This window comes from Podarcis melisellensis (genome assembly GCF_964234715.1).
Source record: "Podarcis melisellensis genome assembly, chromosome: 10".
NCBI classification, from domain to species: domain Eukaryota; kingdom Metazoa; phylum Chordata; class Lepidosauria; order Squamata; family Lacertidae; genus Podarcis; species Podarcis melisellensis.
Window position 1 is genome coordinate 47,749,849 of NC_138542.1, and position 15,097 is coordinate 47,764,945.

Here is a 15,097-nt window from a genome sequence, read left to right on the forward strand (position 1 = left end):
ATTAAAACAATAAAATGAAGAAATGAAATGTGCACCTGCATATTTTTTTTTATAAAAAAATCAGAATTGCGGTTAGACATGTCAGGAGTGTTGGCTCTTAGTTTGCCCCCCCCCCCCCCCGCAAATTCCACAAGCATCTACTACTACTGACCACAAACACCATCTGCCTCCATGGCAATGATGGCCCTGGAAGAACCATGTGGCAAAGACTCAGAAAGACACATCACCAGTTTACACCAGAATTCAGCTGTGTTTATTTTGCTGCCTTATTAAGCAGGAGAGGTGAGCAAGACAAGACCGGGAGAGGCTTAACCGAGAGATATGCCTTTGAAGTTAAAGTCGCCTTCTACGCAGACATATTCAATGCCTTCCATGTGAGCGCTGTTGGGGACCTTGAACTCATGGTTGCCAGGCAATGTGATGGTCACCTCATTTTTGTCATGAGTGAAGAGCACCTGAAGGAGGGGAAAAAGGGGTGGGGTGGCGTGGTTTCAGCATGAGAAGAGCACCAACCATCAGTTATCCCAACTGCTGAGAGGGATAGCTCACTTGGTAGAGGATGAGACTCTTAAATCACTGGGTCATATGTTCGAGCCACACATTGGGCAAAATATCCCTGCATTGTTTTTGGGGCGGGTTGGACTAGATGATCCTTGTGTTCCCTTCCAACTCTTCTATCATTCTAGTTATCAAGCGACTGGACTGATGGCTGCTAGTGGAAGATGCACATCTATCCTGGGCTTGCTGGCTTTTGACAGAATTCCTGGGCCTTTTTAGAACAGCAGAAGAGGCAGATGTCCAGCAGGTAGTGTTTCCTTTCCATACTAACAGGATTGGGATCCTACTCCCTGCCCCCCCCACACCGAGGGCCATTTTCCTTCCTGGGCAACTGTCTGGGGGCCACAGGCCAGTGTTGGGTGGGGCCAAACAGGTGACACAAAACTGGTAAATGTCACCTTTGGACAGCAGGCTAGTTACTATGCACACACTTAACACACCTGTCCCTAGCACCCATCCAGGCAAGGAAAAGGCAATGTCAGGATTTGAGGAAATATTCAGCCAGGCCAAAGCACACAGAGAGGGTGTCAAGGGTTGTGGCCTTGGGAGAGCCTCAAAAGCCTGAGGATCTCTATCATCTGCATTCCAAGGCAGCTCAACCTGTTGAATATTTGCTTCTCCTTCAGCTGCTTAGTGCACAGACAGGAAGCTGGAATAGGGGTGGGCAGGGAAGCATCACCTCAGTTTGGATCAGTTGCATAGGAACTGGGCCTCCATTCCAAACCTCAGTAGCACCTTCACCCCATATTCATGCATTACAGAGTCCTCCATCCATGCCGCTTTCAAACGTGGCTTTGTCAGCTCTCCTTATGACACTTTCCCACTCAAACCCACATGCAGTCCCCCCTTTCCCCTGCCACAACCTGTGCAGATCCGAGTCTCACCTCCGCGCTGCTGCCCTCCTGGAAGGGGAAGTTGGTCTCCCTGTGTTCTTGGCCCCATTTCCCGTTGATCTTGGAGTTGCAGACAATGGTTCTGATGTCCCCGTGAGCATCGAAGCGTGAGTTGAAATGCAGCATGATGTCATTTTGGCCTTTGCCCAGGTTGATGACCCAACTGAAACAGGCAGCAGAAGTTAACTGCAAAGCCCTCATGTCTCAGGCATCCACTGCTACGCTCTTCAAATGCTCAATGAAGACTGGGTGCAATCTAAACGCATACAAGCACACATACCCTGCAATCTTTGTGCTAGCAAATCAGGAGAGATGCTCAATAAACAGGTCATGTGGAGGAGCCCTTAATGTCTCAACGTTTACTTCAGAGTTGCCCAGAGAACCACAGTGGCAGCTGCTCCACGCTCAGTGCCACCCGAAGCAAGTTGGTTCACCCATTGCTGCATAGCAGAGCTGGCACTCTCTCTGGGACAAATGGTGCCTTTTCCCACAGAGAGAAGAGGTGCCGGGGAGTGATTTGGAATGGAGAAACAAGCCGGTGGGGAAAGGATTAAGCACACAGGGCTTTTCTGCTTTAAATGATGATAAAAAAGCTAGCTTCATGAAAAGAGATGTTTGTTCCTTCCTAAGACAAGCTGCAATAACAGAAGTTACTTCACAGACTCATAGAATTAGGCTACGTAGACATTGCCTACTTAAAACTCAGCAAGGTCATTTCCCTCCCCTCACTGTTTCAAGGCGCATCAGTACGCCTGGATTTGTTTCCAAGTTGTCTGTCCACACGTAGAAGCCAACTCCTAGGTGCTGAGGTCCCTTCAGCCCTCCCCCCAAAGTATTTGAGGGCACCAGCCTCCCCCCATTGATGAGCATTGCAATTCAAATGGTGTGTGTGCACCGCATCTTGTGATTATGTGGGGCAGGGCCTACCTGCCCCCCCACCATATTTTACTCAAGTTGGCACCTTTGCAAGGGGGTGGGACTGCCTCTGTCCGATTATGGTTTACGTTTTCAAATTGGGTTCAAGCTGGCTTTGGAGTGGGGAACACGTCAAGCTACAGTATTGCACAAGAAGCTACTCTACGTTGTGGGTATTATTGTGTGTACAGGGATTCAAAAACCAGCGGTGGGAGCACAATGGAGCCACAGCACATGGCCATGTGTTCACAACTGTGGAGATCATCTTGTGGGGGCAACCAACAGCCCACCAAATGTTGGACGGCAACTCCCAGCCAGCATGGCAAATGGCCAGGGGGGATGGGAGTTGCAATCCAGCAACATCTGGAGGGCTACAAGTTAAGTTTCCTTGATCTAGGACCAGTGGCGTAGCGTGGGTTGTCAGCACCCGGGACAAGGCAAGTAATTTGCACCCCCTAACCCGTGGATTTGCGCCCCCTAACCCGTGGATTTGCACCCCCTAACCCTAACCCCCAGATGTTGCGCCCGGTGCGGCCGGCCCCCCCTGCACCCCCCACGCTACGCCACTGTCTAGGACCATCCCTCTGCTCAGTTTCTATTCATGGAAAAATGCAAGCTGCTTTTACCTGTCCTAGAGGCAAGTTGAAGCAATCCCACAACACCTCTCCTTATCGAAGAATATTATCTGCCTCTTTTGAGTGATCCTCCCTACCCTTGAGGCGTCACCATGTAGGTGCAAGCCAGGGAGGTTTGGGGAATGAAAAACCAGGAAGCTTCACTGATGGTATCACAAGGAGATGGGAAGAGTTTGGGCATGTTCACCTTCAAGCGTTCCCAGTGACGGAGCCAAAATCCCTCTGATTTGGCCCTGAGGCCCCCTGCTGTCCAACCACAGACCTCCTCTTGCATTGCTGGAATTTCCTAACATTTGCTCATTAAGCCCTCTCTTTGAACAGTTACAGTTCCTCATATAATGAGAATTCAGAAGAAACAAAGGCAGCTCCAACCCTTGTCTTCTGGAAGCACTAGAACAACCTCCTGTGGCTAGATTTCACTGCTGTAGCATGTATCGTGCAGCAGACAGAAAGGGGTGTGGTGCTGTCTCCCCGCTACTGTCTTTTTGGCAAAAGAAATCTGTCAGCCAGCAGAACTACTCAGCTGGGCCTTTGATGGGGCTGGTTTCTGGCCTATGCAATTGCAGCCTCCTTCAGTTTGCTGCTTTATGAGAGCCCTTATTCCCTACCCCTGATTCATAAACTCTTCTCCTTTCATCTCAATCCAATCCCCACAAGCTAAACTTTGCTCAGGATTTACTCCAACCTGGCACGGATTAGGGGGGTGTCTCAAACATGCAGATTCTTTTGGCAAATGTTCCGTCTTCTTCCCGCCCCTATCTGCACTCCATCACTCTGTGAGATCTAGAAGCGGCTTGGCATGCATTTTTAAGTATTTCAGAGGTATACGTAGGTCAACGTGGGAAAGGCGGTGGCTCTGTGGCAGAGCATCTCCTTCAGATGCAGAAAGTTCCAGGTTCGATCCCTGGTATCTCCAGAAAGGGCTGGGAGAGACCCTTTCCCGAAATCTTGGGAGAGCTGTTGCCAGTCACTGCAGGCGGTTTAGAGCTAGATGGAGCAACAGTCTGACTTAGCTCTGGCATTAAGTCCTGGGCTGGCATGCCAGTACCCACCATTGCCATACCTGCTCAGGACATTTTGCCGCTTGAGGCAAAAAAGGAAAATGGTGGAGGGAGGCACTGCCTTTTCTCTGCTGCCACCTCACGTGAAGAGGCTGCCCAGTGAAGCCCTGGAGTGGTGAAGGTGGCAGCGGAGAGAAAAAGAAGGCTGAAGAGGAGCAGGTGGCAGTGGTGGGAATATTGGAGGAAGTGTGGTAGTGGCTGAGTTGGAGGCAGCAGCAGTGGAGGAGGCAGGGAGTGGTCCAGATGTGACGCCACTCCTAGCTCTGCCTGCCACCCGAGGCGACTGCCTCACCGAGCCTCATGAGTGTGCTGGCTTTGGACCCTGGACTTTGGTTCCAATGGCCAACCCCAGATGCTCCACTGCTGCTAAGTGAAGCCCCCTGTGGGCTGCTATTTGCATCTCCAACCCCCTGCACATTCCTTGCTCTTACACAACTGTGGCTGCTCCTTGAAAGTAGGCAAAGTTCTGTGCTCTCGTTTAAATGCTTACCCTGATTGCTGTGGGATGGATTGTACAGCTTGCCCTACAAAATCGAGACGCTTGTAAATCTGGGACAGAGGAGGGACTCCCAAGCGGAAAACCACAATGAGGAAAGAGAAAAAGCAGTGTGTTCGTCTGGAGAAGATGTACATTCTTCCTGGCAACAGCACCAAGCGGGTCTTGACTGTGTACAGTGGGCATTCAGGGGAGAAAGGCTTTGCAAGAGGAGACTGAAGGGGCAGATGTGGGGGGGGGGAGGGAGAAGGATGGTTGCTTCCAACATCTGGTTCTGTTTAGGCTCTTGGCAGGAGCAGCACAAGCATGGGGGAGGCGAGGCCGCGAGCTGGTCTAAGTTCCGGTGTAACGCACTGGAAAATACTGCTGGGGCTATTTCCACAAAAGCAATGGTTTCTCCACAATGGAGAAAAATGTGTATTTGCACCGGCTTGTTTCGCCATTCCTGTTGGGAGACATGGCATCCTCTACACAAACCCCTCCCCATCTCAGGGTTGCCCTTTTAAATGCGGGTGTGTCCCCCCCCCAATCCTTAGAATGTCTGACATGGCCAGGATCAGAAAAAAAATCCACATTTAAGGAGGGAGGAGATCTGGAGACAACCTGGGATGGGGTCCACCTTTTGCTCTGGTGTGGACACACCCTAAGAGCAAGGGAAATGGGCTTCCTCTCTGTAGCTTAATGGGGAGCAGTTTTACCCCTAGGTCTCCCTCCTCCCTCCCATGCCACCAAGGGCATAGCTACGGACTTATCCATAAGGTGGCCAGTAAGTTTCCTGAGTCTTCATTAATTCCCTGTTGTATATATGAAGTTTTCTTCCACCCACTGCCATTTCATGCTTCCTTCTCTCTCCTTAATCCAGACTTTCTCATATCGAGGATACTCCAGAAAGGAGAGGGAATGAGAAAATGTGGATTAAGAGCAGGGAAAGGGGTGGGCAGCCAGTGATTTTGAGGAGAATGTTATACAGGGAACATCATTACTGTCAAACGGCAATGGAGATGAGCCCTAGTGCTCCACGCTAGTTCACCAGTCATTCCGATGAATCCCTTGGAGTTTGGATATCTGGAAGATGAGGGGCAGTGCAGGTCTGCAACAGAGTTCTCAGTATGTTGTGAACGATGCCCAGGATTCTTTGGGGGAAGCCATGAGAGCCAAAGCTTCCCAAGGCCCATGCAAGTTTGGAATGTCTGCGTGCCCAAAGGTAATCTCTCCCTGTGAAACCAGCTTACCTCTTAGCTCCTGCTGGGATATCACCTTTCACAGCAAGACGGACGCCGGGGGCCACATGCAGGCTGGTGCAAGTAATTCCCTAGAGAAGGAATTGAGAGAGGAGTGATTTGTTCTCTCCCTTTGCCAGGCAGCAGTAAATTCTGGTCTGATTATATTATTGCAGATGAACTGCCCTCAGGAAACTTGCCCCCGTTTTCCTGCTTAACTAAGAGGGGGACAGGGAATCTGCGGCCCTCCAGATATCACTAGACTCCAGTTCCCATCAGCCCCAGCCAGCATGGCTAGCGGTCAGAGATGATGGGAGTTGTAGTCAACAGCACCCAGATAGCCATCTCTAATGAAAGAAGATGTCATGTTATTCATCACCCACCAAAAAGAATCCGAAACAAAAATGTGGGCATGTAGCACATTTGATTCCTAAGTTCCAAAGCAGGTTAATATTTTTTCCACCTAGTCTTGAAATAATTAAATATCTGGCAATTTTTGTGGCGTTAGGTTTGGCAGGCAAGAGTCTGTTTCATCAGATGAATTAAATCAACCAGGACACTCTTAAGCACCAGCTTGTCAGGCGGTGATGGGGAACCTGTGGATGTTGGAACTACAACTCCCATCAGCCCAGACTATTGGGCATGTGGCTCTGAGTGTCCTGCTTCCAGACTCCCTGATACCCCATGCAAGGGAGTATGGTCCTCACCTCTCCTGCTTCAGATGAAGAGAGAAGTTAGTGCACCACTTGCAACCTCAGCCATCCAATCAGTAAAATGGGTATGAAACCTTGCTCCTTTTAAGCAGCAGCCTGAATGAAACAAGTGGGGCTTTTCCTGCCACAGAGAAAGAGCTGGAGGAAAAGCACCCTCATCTTAGTTCCTGTGTTGGGAGCAGGGCCAGCAACAAGAAGGTAGCAGCCTAAGCTAGAAGTGCAAGAAAGAAGTGAAAATGATATATATTTTTTCCTCCTAGCAAGAAGGGAAAGGCTTAACTGGCTGCTGGCAGATGCTCCGAGCCACGCCCAGCTGCCTTTGAACATTCCCATCTCTCACATCCAACAGGTGCCTTTAAGTGCTTATAATTCATTCATTATTACTCCGGGCTCCGAGCAGGTTTCAAAAATGGGATTAGAGAGTCTGGGCACAAGATAGGCTGGCGCCAGAAGTAGCTAGTTCCAGCAACTTTCCCTATCTGGTGCATGTCTCTGTGTGCGGTGGGAAGCTTATAGGCTGAAGACTAGGAAAAATGAATCCTCACAAACGCAAATCTAAGCAGAACTCCAGTCTTCACCTTGCTACAAACATGCTCTTCTGAGAAAGAGAGGGTTGCAGGATCCCCATTGCTATGGTGTTCTCCCCTGACCACAACCCTCCTCTTGATTGCGGCATGTGAGGAGAACGCACAGTCTAATAGCCAAACAACCTATCTCACTACAGATGAACCAGCACAACTCCTAAAAAAAGCACCATCAATCGATAGCAGGACTCTCTCCCTTCAGCCTCGCTGACATGCCTGCAGATTTCCAGCACTAAGAGAGGCTGGCACTCCAGAGCCCTTGGTACATTGGAACACCTGCCCCTGTGGGCAGTCAGTAATACCCACCAGCTGCCCCCCACCTTCTCCCCAGACTCACAGGCATGATGCTGTCCTTCCAAGCTGTTTGCTCCTGTAGCTCACTTGGGTCCTTGCTCAAAGTTGTGGGGGATGAGAGTGCCACTCCCTTGCCCTTATATAGGCTAGCAGCTGAGGAGTCACAAGCTCCAACGACCAATCCAAAGGCAGCAGCAGAAGATGGGCGGAGAAGGGGGTGGCGGCAGCTATTTGTGAGGGATGTGGCACAGCCTTCCTTGTGGATGCTGAAGGCAGCTTTCATGATGCATCCCAGCCATTTGCTGGGAGAGGGAACATCTAGCTAAGTGCCGCAGTGACGAAGCCAGTGGAAAAATAGTTTTACAATGAGTGGGTTTTATTGTCCGGGATCTTTTTAAAAATTAAACATGGCAGTTGGCAGGCACAGTCCCGGGCCTCTTTGTTTAAAAAAAGAACCGAGAGCAGTTAGAAGTACTGTACTGAAGCCAAAAGATGCAGAGAGATATTGGAATAGAAGAAGGCAAAAGAATAAAATCAACGTACAGAAGAAACGGCGTGTATTTATGTAACACAGATATGAAAATGTTTGGAAACTTTACAGACAGTTAAGTCTGTGGCCTGTGGCCAAACACTCTAATATGGCTTCACAGCTCTGAAATGCAGGGAAAAAACAGGATTTACTGAGCTGGAAGTGTCTTGACTATTTAAGCCATTATCCATGCTCAAATCAACTTATCACATGTTTGTCCAACAAGCAGTGATGGACACTCAACAACATCTTCTAATAATTGGTTCTGCCGCCCAACTCTTCTCCCACTTTGAGATTTTAAACCTAAATATTTGCTCCTTTTTGCCATCATCTCCGGAATTGGAGTGGGGAGAGAAAGAGAACCCTAGTCCTCTTTAGTTTTTGCACATCTTGGCATGCATGGCTTCTTCTGTCCCAAAGCCACCACTAGGGCCTCACCTGCATGACACATATATAGGGCCACACCCCTGTTCTCCACATTTATCCATCTGAAATAGCTACCATACCACACCCTAGTCCCATGCTTTTAGCTACCATATTGGAAGATTAACCTCTTTACCAGCCCATTGTTACCAGCTAGGTGGATGTTAAATACAACCAGGGTAAGGTTGGGAAACCCATTGGTAGCAGCCCCACCCAATGAAGGATCAATTTCCTTGCCCATTCCAAGAATGTAGAAAATACTGGCATCAAAATATACACACACCCTGCTGTTGAGAAGACCAAAGATTCCTCACACCTTCATTAAAGACATTATATGACAGGGTTACTATATAAGTCTAGAGTGACACTAAGCGCTTCAAACTGTGGCTGGCTTGTTTCCACACAACATCTCAGTCTCCAGACTGCCAGCTTTTCCATTTGTAGTACATGACAGAATAAATGTACTACCGACAGGCAGCATCATATACCCCAACAGGTGAAATTAAGAACAAATTCAGTAGAAGCCAACAGCCCGTCCCACAACTTCCAATATGTGAGGGAAGGATATCACTGCACTTATTCCATATTGCAAGAACAAAGGGTTATTGCTGAAAATTCCAACCCTTGCTTGGTTTGTGCTCACATTGTCCGGTGAGTATGTTCACATGCTGTTCTTGTGCTGGATGTGTGCTGCCAAAAAGAGGGACAGTCTTCTCAAATGTTACAGCAAGGAACATTGGCTTGTGCATGTGGGTTTCAAATCGAGGCATCTTCCTCACCCCTTCCACGCTAGCAACCAGTCAGTGCTTGATAGCATTGACTTGACTCTTGGTTTGGTGATTTCTTCTTTGCAGAAATACAGGAGAATACATGTTGCATTCAAGGATCTCTGGTCCAGCTCCCCACCGAGAAGATAAGTGTTGCAACTTTTCAGCAACTATGATAGGAGAGCCTGCTGGATGGATGTGGGGGCAAGTGTTGTTTGTAATCATTCTAATAAGTACAGCAGAAACGCATGTATCAAGAAACAAAGATTAGTCTTACTTTTCTGCTAAAGCACCCAGCACAGAATGGAATCCAGCGTGCTGGCTGGGGCTGATGGGAGTGGTAGTCCAGAACATCTGGAGGGCATCAGGTTGGCGAAGCTTGGTGCATCTCGGCCGATCCCTGTTGTTAATCTGCACCTGCACTCAAGCACCTGAGAAAGCCACCAGGTGGGGAAGACTCATGCATGGCTGCTAAAAGGGGAAGAAGGTAAAGTTTGCTGGCTTGGGGTCTCAGGGTTTGATCAGCTGGTGGCCAAACCTCCCATCCATCCTTGGCTGGGTGTGTCTTGAGGCAGCCCTAGTGCTTCTTTCAAAAAGGGCGAGCAAACAGTTTGGTGCAAAAGGCCCTTCCAGAAAATTCCGCATCTTTTGAAATCTACCCACATTTGGTAGACCAGACCAATTGTGACTCATTCTGAACGGAAAATGCTTTTTGAAGGGGGGACGAAATAACTTCTCTGCAAGAGCAGCATCTGTATAATTAAATCTGTAGAGCGGCGCAAAACCAGGCTGCAGGCCAAACGTCTGCTTTTGTGGTTTGTGTGGCTTTGCTCGCCTTGTATGCTTCCACCCCCTCCCCTCATCACAAGATAGGCTGAAGCTCTTCCAAGAGATTCAGAACAAATCTTTCTTTCTTCCTCTACTGGGTTCGTTTCTCTATGCTTATGGCAACAGCATTAATGGTTCACATATCATTTTAGCCCTCTAGCATAAATTCCAGAGCTTAATAACAGTTTGATGGTGTGTAGTACAAAAGACAGGAGGCACTGCAGAACTTTGGTGGGTGGTGGTAGCACAGGACAGGAAAAAAGGAAATCTTGTGGGGGGAGGGATAATTCTCAACTCTTGTTCAGCAACAGAGCGACTTCCCTACTACCTTTGCACTAGCCCCAATGTAGCACTTGCAGATTGATAACTATGCCAGTAACAAGGTCTCTGAATTACAGCCATCTTTGCCAACAATTCCATCTAAGTCAACAGAATCATGAAATTGACTATGGGAGCCAACAAGCTGTTTCTGGCCTGGTGTCAATTTCGTGCCCACCCAAAAGTGCTTTGGAGATGGGGAAGAGGGATGGGGAAAGAAAAAAAGTGCTTTTGAATGACAGATCACTGCTGAGAGTGAGAAACGGCTTTGCACTGCTGCTTCTCCCTTTTGAAAAGTCTGCATCGTTGCATGTGTGGAAAATCAGGCACACAGAGTTCAAGTGGGGTGGGAGGTGTATGGGTGGGTGTGTCCCGCTTTCCCAACCAGAAACATTGGAAGGCTTGCAATGAACATCGCTGTCCAACCTGGGATAATCAGGGAAGTAACTACAGAGAGGGCAGTTAAGGAAGCTTCTTTACAGACGAGCAAGTCCAATGCTATTCTCTCACCTGGACAAAAGCTTCTGGTTTTCACCTGCTGGTCTCAGCTACTAGCTCTGTTCTTGCTGGCTATAAACTGTCTCCACCCTCAGCTTCATAGAAGCTGGGTTAGACATGCGAGAAGTCTGCAGACCAGAAGAGAGATATTATCTATCAATTTGGGGAAGAGGAAGGAAACAGAGAGAATTAAATAGATCAAAAGTCACTCCTTGCAACTCCCTCCCCCCAACAGAAGCAATTCTGTTATATTCCTCTTTTAGCATTGAGTTCCCCATCAGTCTCCAACCTTCCCTTGCCTACAGGAGATCTTGCATCAGAAACATGTACTGAAACCCAGTGCTTGCTAGCTAGGCTGCCACACCTTTGTGTGAGTCATTCCTAAGACATTGGCCCCCAAAGCACCTGGCAACATCTGCCCGGCACCTGAGAGAGATTTTAATTATGATGAACGGTGGCAAGACCAGAAAGAGTGTTAACAAGTATATTAAGTCAATGGAATGCTTTCTATGCAACAAGGACTGAGAAGGCCCATTCACACATCAAAACCTCCCTGGATGTTGCAGTAATTGAAGAATGGACATACAGGCGTGAACTAGGCTTGGCACAGGCACCCAGTGGTGACTGGTGGTCTTTGGTGCTGACAGGAGGGGCCATCGTAAAGACTATCACACACTGCCCTGGCTTCCTCAAGCCAATCCAAGATGGACGCTCCTGCTCTGGAGCAGGTTGGCAGGAATAGGGAACATTATTTCAAGCTGAGGGCTGCCTCCCCTTCACAACGCATCTTCTGGAGGGGTTGCATGGCAGCGGTGGGAAGGGCTGGAGCCAAATGTTGGTGCGGCCAGAGCCACATTCCCTTTTCCTTATGCACATACAGATTCTAAGCATTAGAAATAATAGTAAAATACAATAGCGGCCTATGTACTGGGGTGCTGCCCTGACACTGGGGTTGATTCTACACAGTGGTTGCTCCCCGTCTCCATGACACTGAGATCAGAAATAAGGTCAAGTCTACACCATACATGGTTTCCTCCCCCCAAGAATCCTCAGAACTGTCGCTTGCTAAGAGTGATGGGAATCATAGCTCTGTAAGGAGTAGACTACAGTACCCAGAATTCTTTTGGGGAAGCCATGCATTTTAAATATATAGTGTGGGTGTGAAGTAGAACTGCCTTCGGGGAGTAACCACATCATCTAATTCTCCCTTGTCATGACCACAAAGAAGTGGCAACAGAACATCACAGGTTTTTTTAAAAAAGCAGCCCAAATTTCAAAGTTGCAATCATGAATACTCCCTTTTTATGCAGATTGATTCTTAACAGTCCAGGCTAATCCACTGAAATTTCATCAGTGGGAACTAACCATTAAGACATTTTTTTTGGGGGGGGGGTGGAATCCCTAATATGGAATTAGAATCTTTCTTATGGGCCAACATGGGCTTTTCCTGTGACTTGGAAAATGCCAAATTTAGCCATTCAACAAGGGAGGATAATAAACCGGAGAAAGAGGATTTTATGCCACCGGAAAATGGGACTTCATTCTGTGAGGGAACAGTTCCCTTTGACAGCTGGGTGAAGCTACCCAATTTGCCATCTATTGACTTACTGTCTAGCATGCCACCAAAAATTAATCTCCACCTTTGCTGGTAGAAACACCACCTGGTTTCTTTGGATTCCTGTTCTCTGCTTATCAAGGAGCTTATGCATTTTGCCTACGGATGGAGACAGACCTGGGCAGAAGCCAGTTCTTGTGTCTGATGGGGAAATCAAACTATTGTTCTGCTTCTTCTTCCCAGCAGGCCTTGCTGCAACTACCTGAAACCTGTCTAGCACCTTAAAGAGCTTCATCTGAATGTCTGCCACCTTCTTGCCCCATTCTGCCTTAAGGCCAAGACCAGATGCAGACTCCATGGCTTCTGTGTTAGCCCAATCCATTTTTTCCCTCCCTTCCCCAATTTATTTCCTTGCCATCTTGTCTGGTGAAGCGATCCACACCATGCATTTGAAAATTCTAAAGCACATCAAGCGCACATTTAAACCCCATGGCTTCCTGAAAAGAACCATGAGAACAGTAGTTTCTTAAAGAGTGCTGGGAATTGATGTTTGTGGGGACGGGAAGACAACAGTTGGAAGTCTTGTGGTTAAACGTGCATTGAATGTGCTTTAAATGTATAGTGTGGAAGGTAAAGGTAAAGGTGGTGCTGTGGTCTAAACCACTGAGCCTCTTGGGCTTGCCGATCAGAAGGTAAATGGTTCAAATCCCTGTGACTTGGTGAGCTCCCATTGCTCTGTCCCAGCACTTGCCAACCTAGCAGTTCGAAAGCACACCAGTGCAAGTAGATAAATAGGTACTGCTGTGGTGGAAAGGTAAACAGCATTTCTGTGTGCTCTGTCACGGTGTTCCATTGCGCCAGAAGCGGTTTAGTCATGCTGGCCACGTGACCCAGAAAGTTATCTGTGGACAAACGCCAGCTCCCTCGGCCTGAAAGCGAGATGAGCACCACACCCCATAGACACCTTTGACTGGACTTAACTGTCCAAGGGTCCTTCACCTTTTTTATATAGTGTGGACCTAGCTTGAAAGCAGGCACAATATTTTGTGCTGTTTTGATTGGCTCTTAGGAGCCAACATGGCCACTTTTACTTTCAGAGTTTATGGAAGATGCAAGAAGTAGAGAGAGATCCCTAAACAGTTTTTTTTTTCCTGGAGCTAACAGTAACTGGATTACAGTTATGGGGTCTACTTGTAAGGGGAGCTGTTTGCCTCCCCTCTTGCTTTGTTTGGGTGTTAATAAATATAGCAAATATTTATCAATATATGCTGTAAGTCACCTCCAACATCCAAATAAAACTAAGCCTGGTAGTTCTGCACTTATCTCACCACTCTGGGAAGTCAGGTTCAATGTTAGTGCAGTGTAGCGGATCATAGCACAACTATTTGTTTGTGTCATATTTTATGACGCTTTAATTCATTGAAGTTCATGGATACATTGCAGTGTATTGTTCACAATTTTAAGGTGCAATTGAGGTGCCTTGAGGAGACTTTTGAGCTAAGTTGGTAGAATACAAGATCGTGCATTGCTTATAAAACACCTACAATTTACTAAGCACTGTACAGAGTCTCAAAGATAAGACAGTCGCTGGTCGCAGGCTTACAACTTAATAGACCCAACACAGAATATAAATCCAATGAATGAAAGAATGACAGTCGCTAGGCATGAAGACCAAAGCTTCAGGCCTGAAGGTGTGGCCTTCTCAAATGAAAGTCCTCAAACTATTTGCCACACAAAAAAGAACAATAGAGTGGATATCCCCTATAGCAGGACTGTCCAACTTCCAAGAGACTGTGATCTACTCCCACTATAAAAAAACTAGCAGTGATCTACCTATTGGATTGACCAAAGTTATTGAGCTTTTATAGGGAGCCAGAGTTGTTCAGCTTCCATCTCTTTCTACTTTAGAACTGGATGGTTCTCTGTGTGTGTTTGTGGCCAAGATAAACTTCCATTGCTGTGTAATTACCGGGGAGATGGTGCTCTCACTGCAAAGCTACGTGGGTAGTCCACACCCTCTCCCTGATTTTCGTGGCCACAGTGATGTTGCCTGCAGCTTTGCAAGCCCACACAAACACTTAATTCTCAGGCTTCCAGGCTGAGCTCAGAGCTTGCAAAATGGGACTAACCTGTTGGGTCTGATATCTTGCCGCCTGTTTTGTGTATGGGACAAGTCGTAACTATGTAAACGTCCCACACATGCTGTCTTAGACTTTTCTTGGGAAAAAGAAATGAATGATTCTGAAACAGCTTAAAATAAATATTGTTTAACAAAAAGTGGAAAAGTTCCTCTTTAACATTTTTTTTTGCTAATGTGTCTTTTGATTAATTTTTCTCTGTGTTTCCTCTCTTTATTTCTATTGCCCTTTTCTTGTCTTCTGTTTTCGTCCTTTGTTTTGTATTTTCTGCACCTGCAATTTTACTGTATTATGAGAAAATCTCAATAAAAAAAATCAATAACTGTGGACCATTCCTTCTGTTGGGCAGCAACTATCCAAGATCTCAGATAGAGGTATTTTCCACCTGCTGGCTGATACCATTTCAAGTGGAGATGCAATGATATTCAGAATACAAGCCATCTGCTCATTATTTGAACATCACCTGCTTATCTCTAGCTAAGAACATAAGAACAATTTTGCTGGATCCACCTAAAGGCCTATCTAGCTCAACACCCTGCTTCCCATTATGGTCAACGAGATTCCTGTTCGACACCCACAAGCAGGTGACGAGGGCCAAGAGCACTCACTCCCTGATCATGTTTTCCAGAGATTGGTATTCAGATGTTGATGCCTCTAATTCTGAAGTTAGCA

At 47.3% G+C, this 15,097-nt stretch overlaps 1 protein-coding gene across 1 annotated transcript; it reads right to left on the reverse strand.

The window, feature by feature from the left end:
* Positions 1-230: 230 nt before the first annotated feature.
* LGALS1 (galectin 1) lies at positions 231-7,667 on the reverse strand. Its single transcript, XM_081928457.1, has 4 exons — positions 7,413-7,667; positions 5,791-5,870; positions 1,443-1,614; positions 231-455 (listed from the first exon to the last, which is right to left on the reverse strand). The coding sequence occupies exons 1-4, from the start codon at positions 7,650-7,652 to the stop codon at positions 309-311; spliced, it is 639 nt and encodes a 212-aa protein (XP_081784583.1). The 5' UTR covers positions 7,653-7,667; the 3' UTR covers positions 231-308.
* Between the last annotated feature and the right edge of the window lie 7,430 nt (positions 7,668-15,097).

Excerpts from the sequence above, each read along its gene's own strand:
- LGALS1 (XM_081928457.1), bottom strand. The coding sequence starts at position 7,652 with ATGAAAGCTGCCTTCAGCATCCACAAGGAAGGCTGTGCCACATCCCTC. Across the intron at positions 5,871-7,412 it reads GGAAGGACAGCATCATGCCT|GGAATTACTTGCACCAGCCT; the intron begins GTGAGTCTGGGG and ends TTCCTTCTCTAG. Across the intron at positions 1,615-5,790 it reads ATCCCAGCAGGAGCTAAGAG|TTGGGTCATCAACCTGGGCA; the intron begins GTAAGCTGGTTT and ends TGCCTGTTTCAG.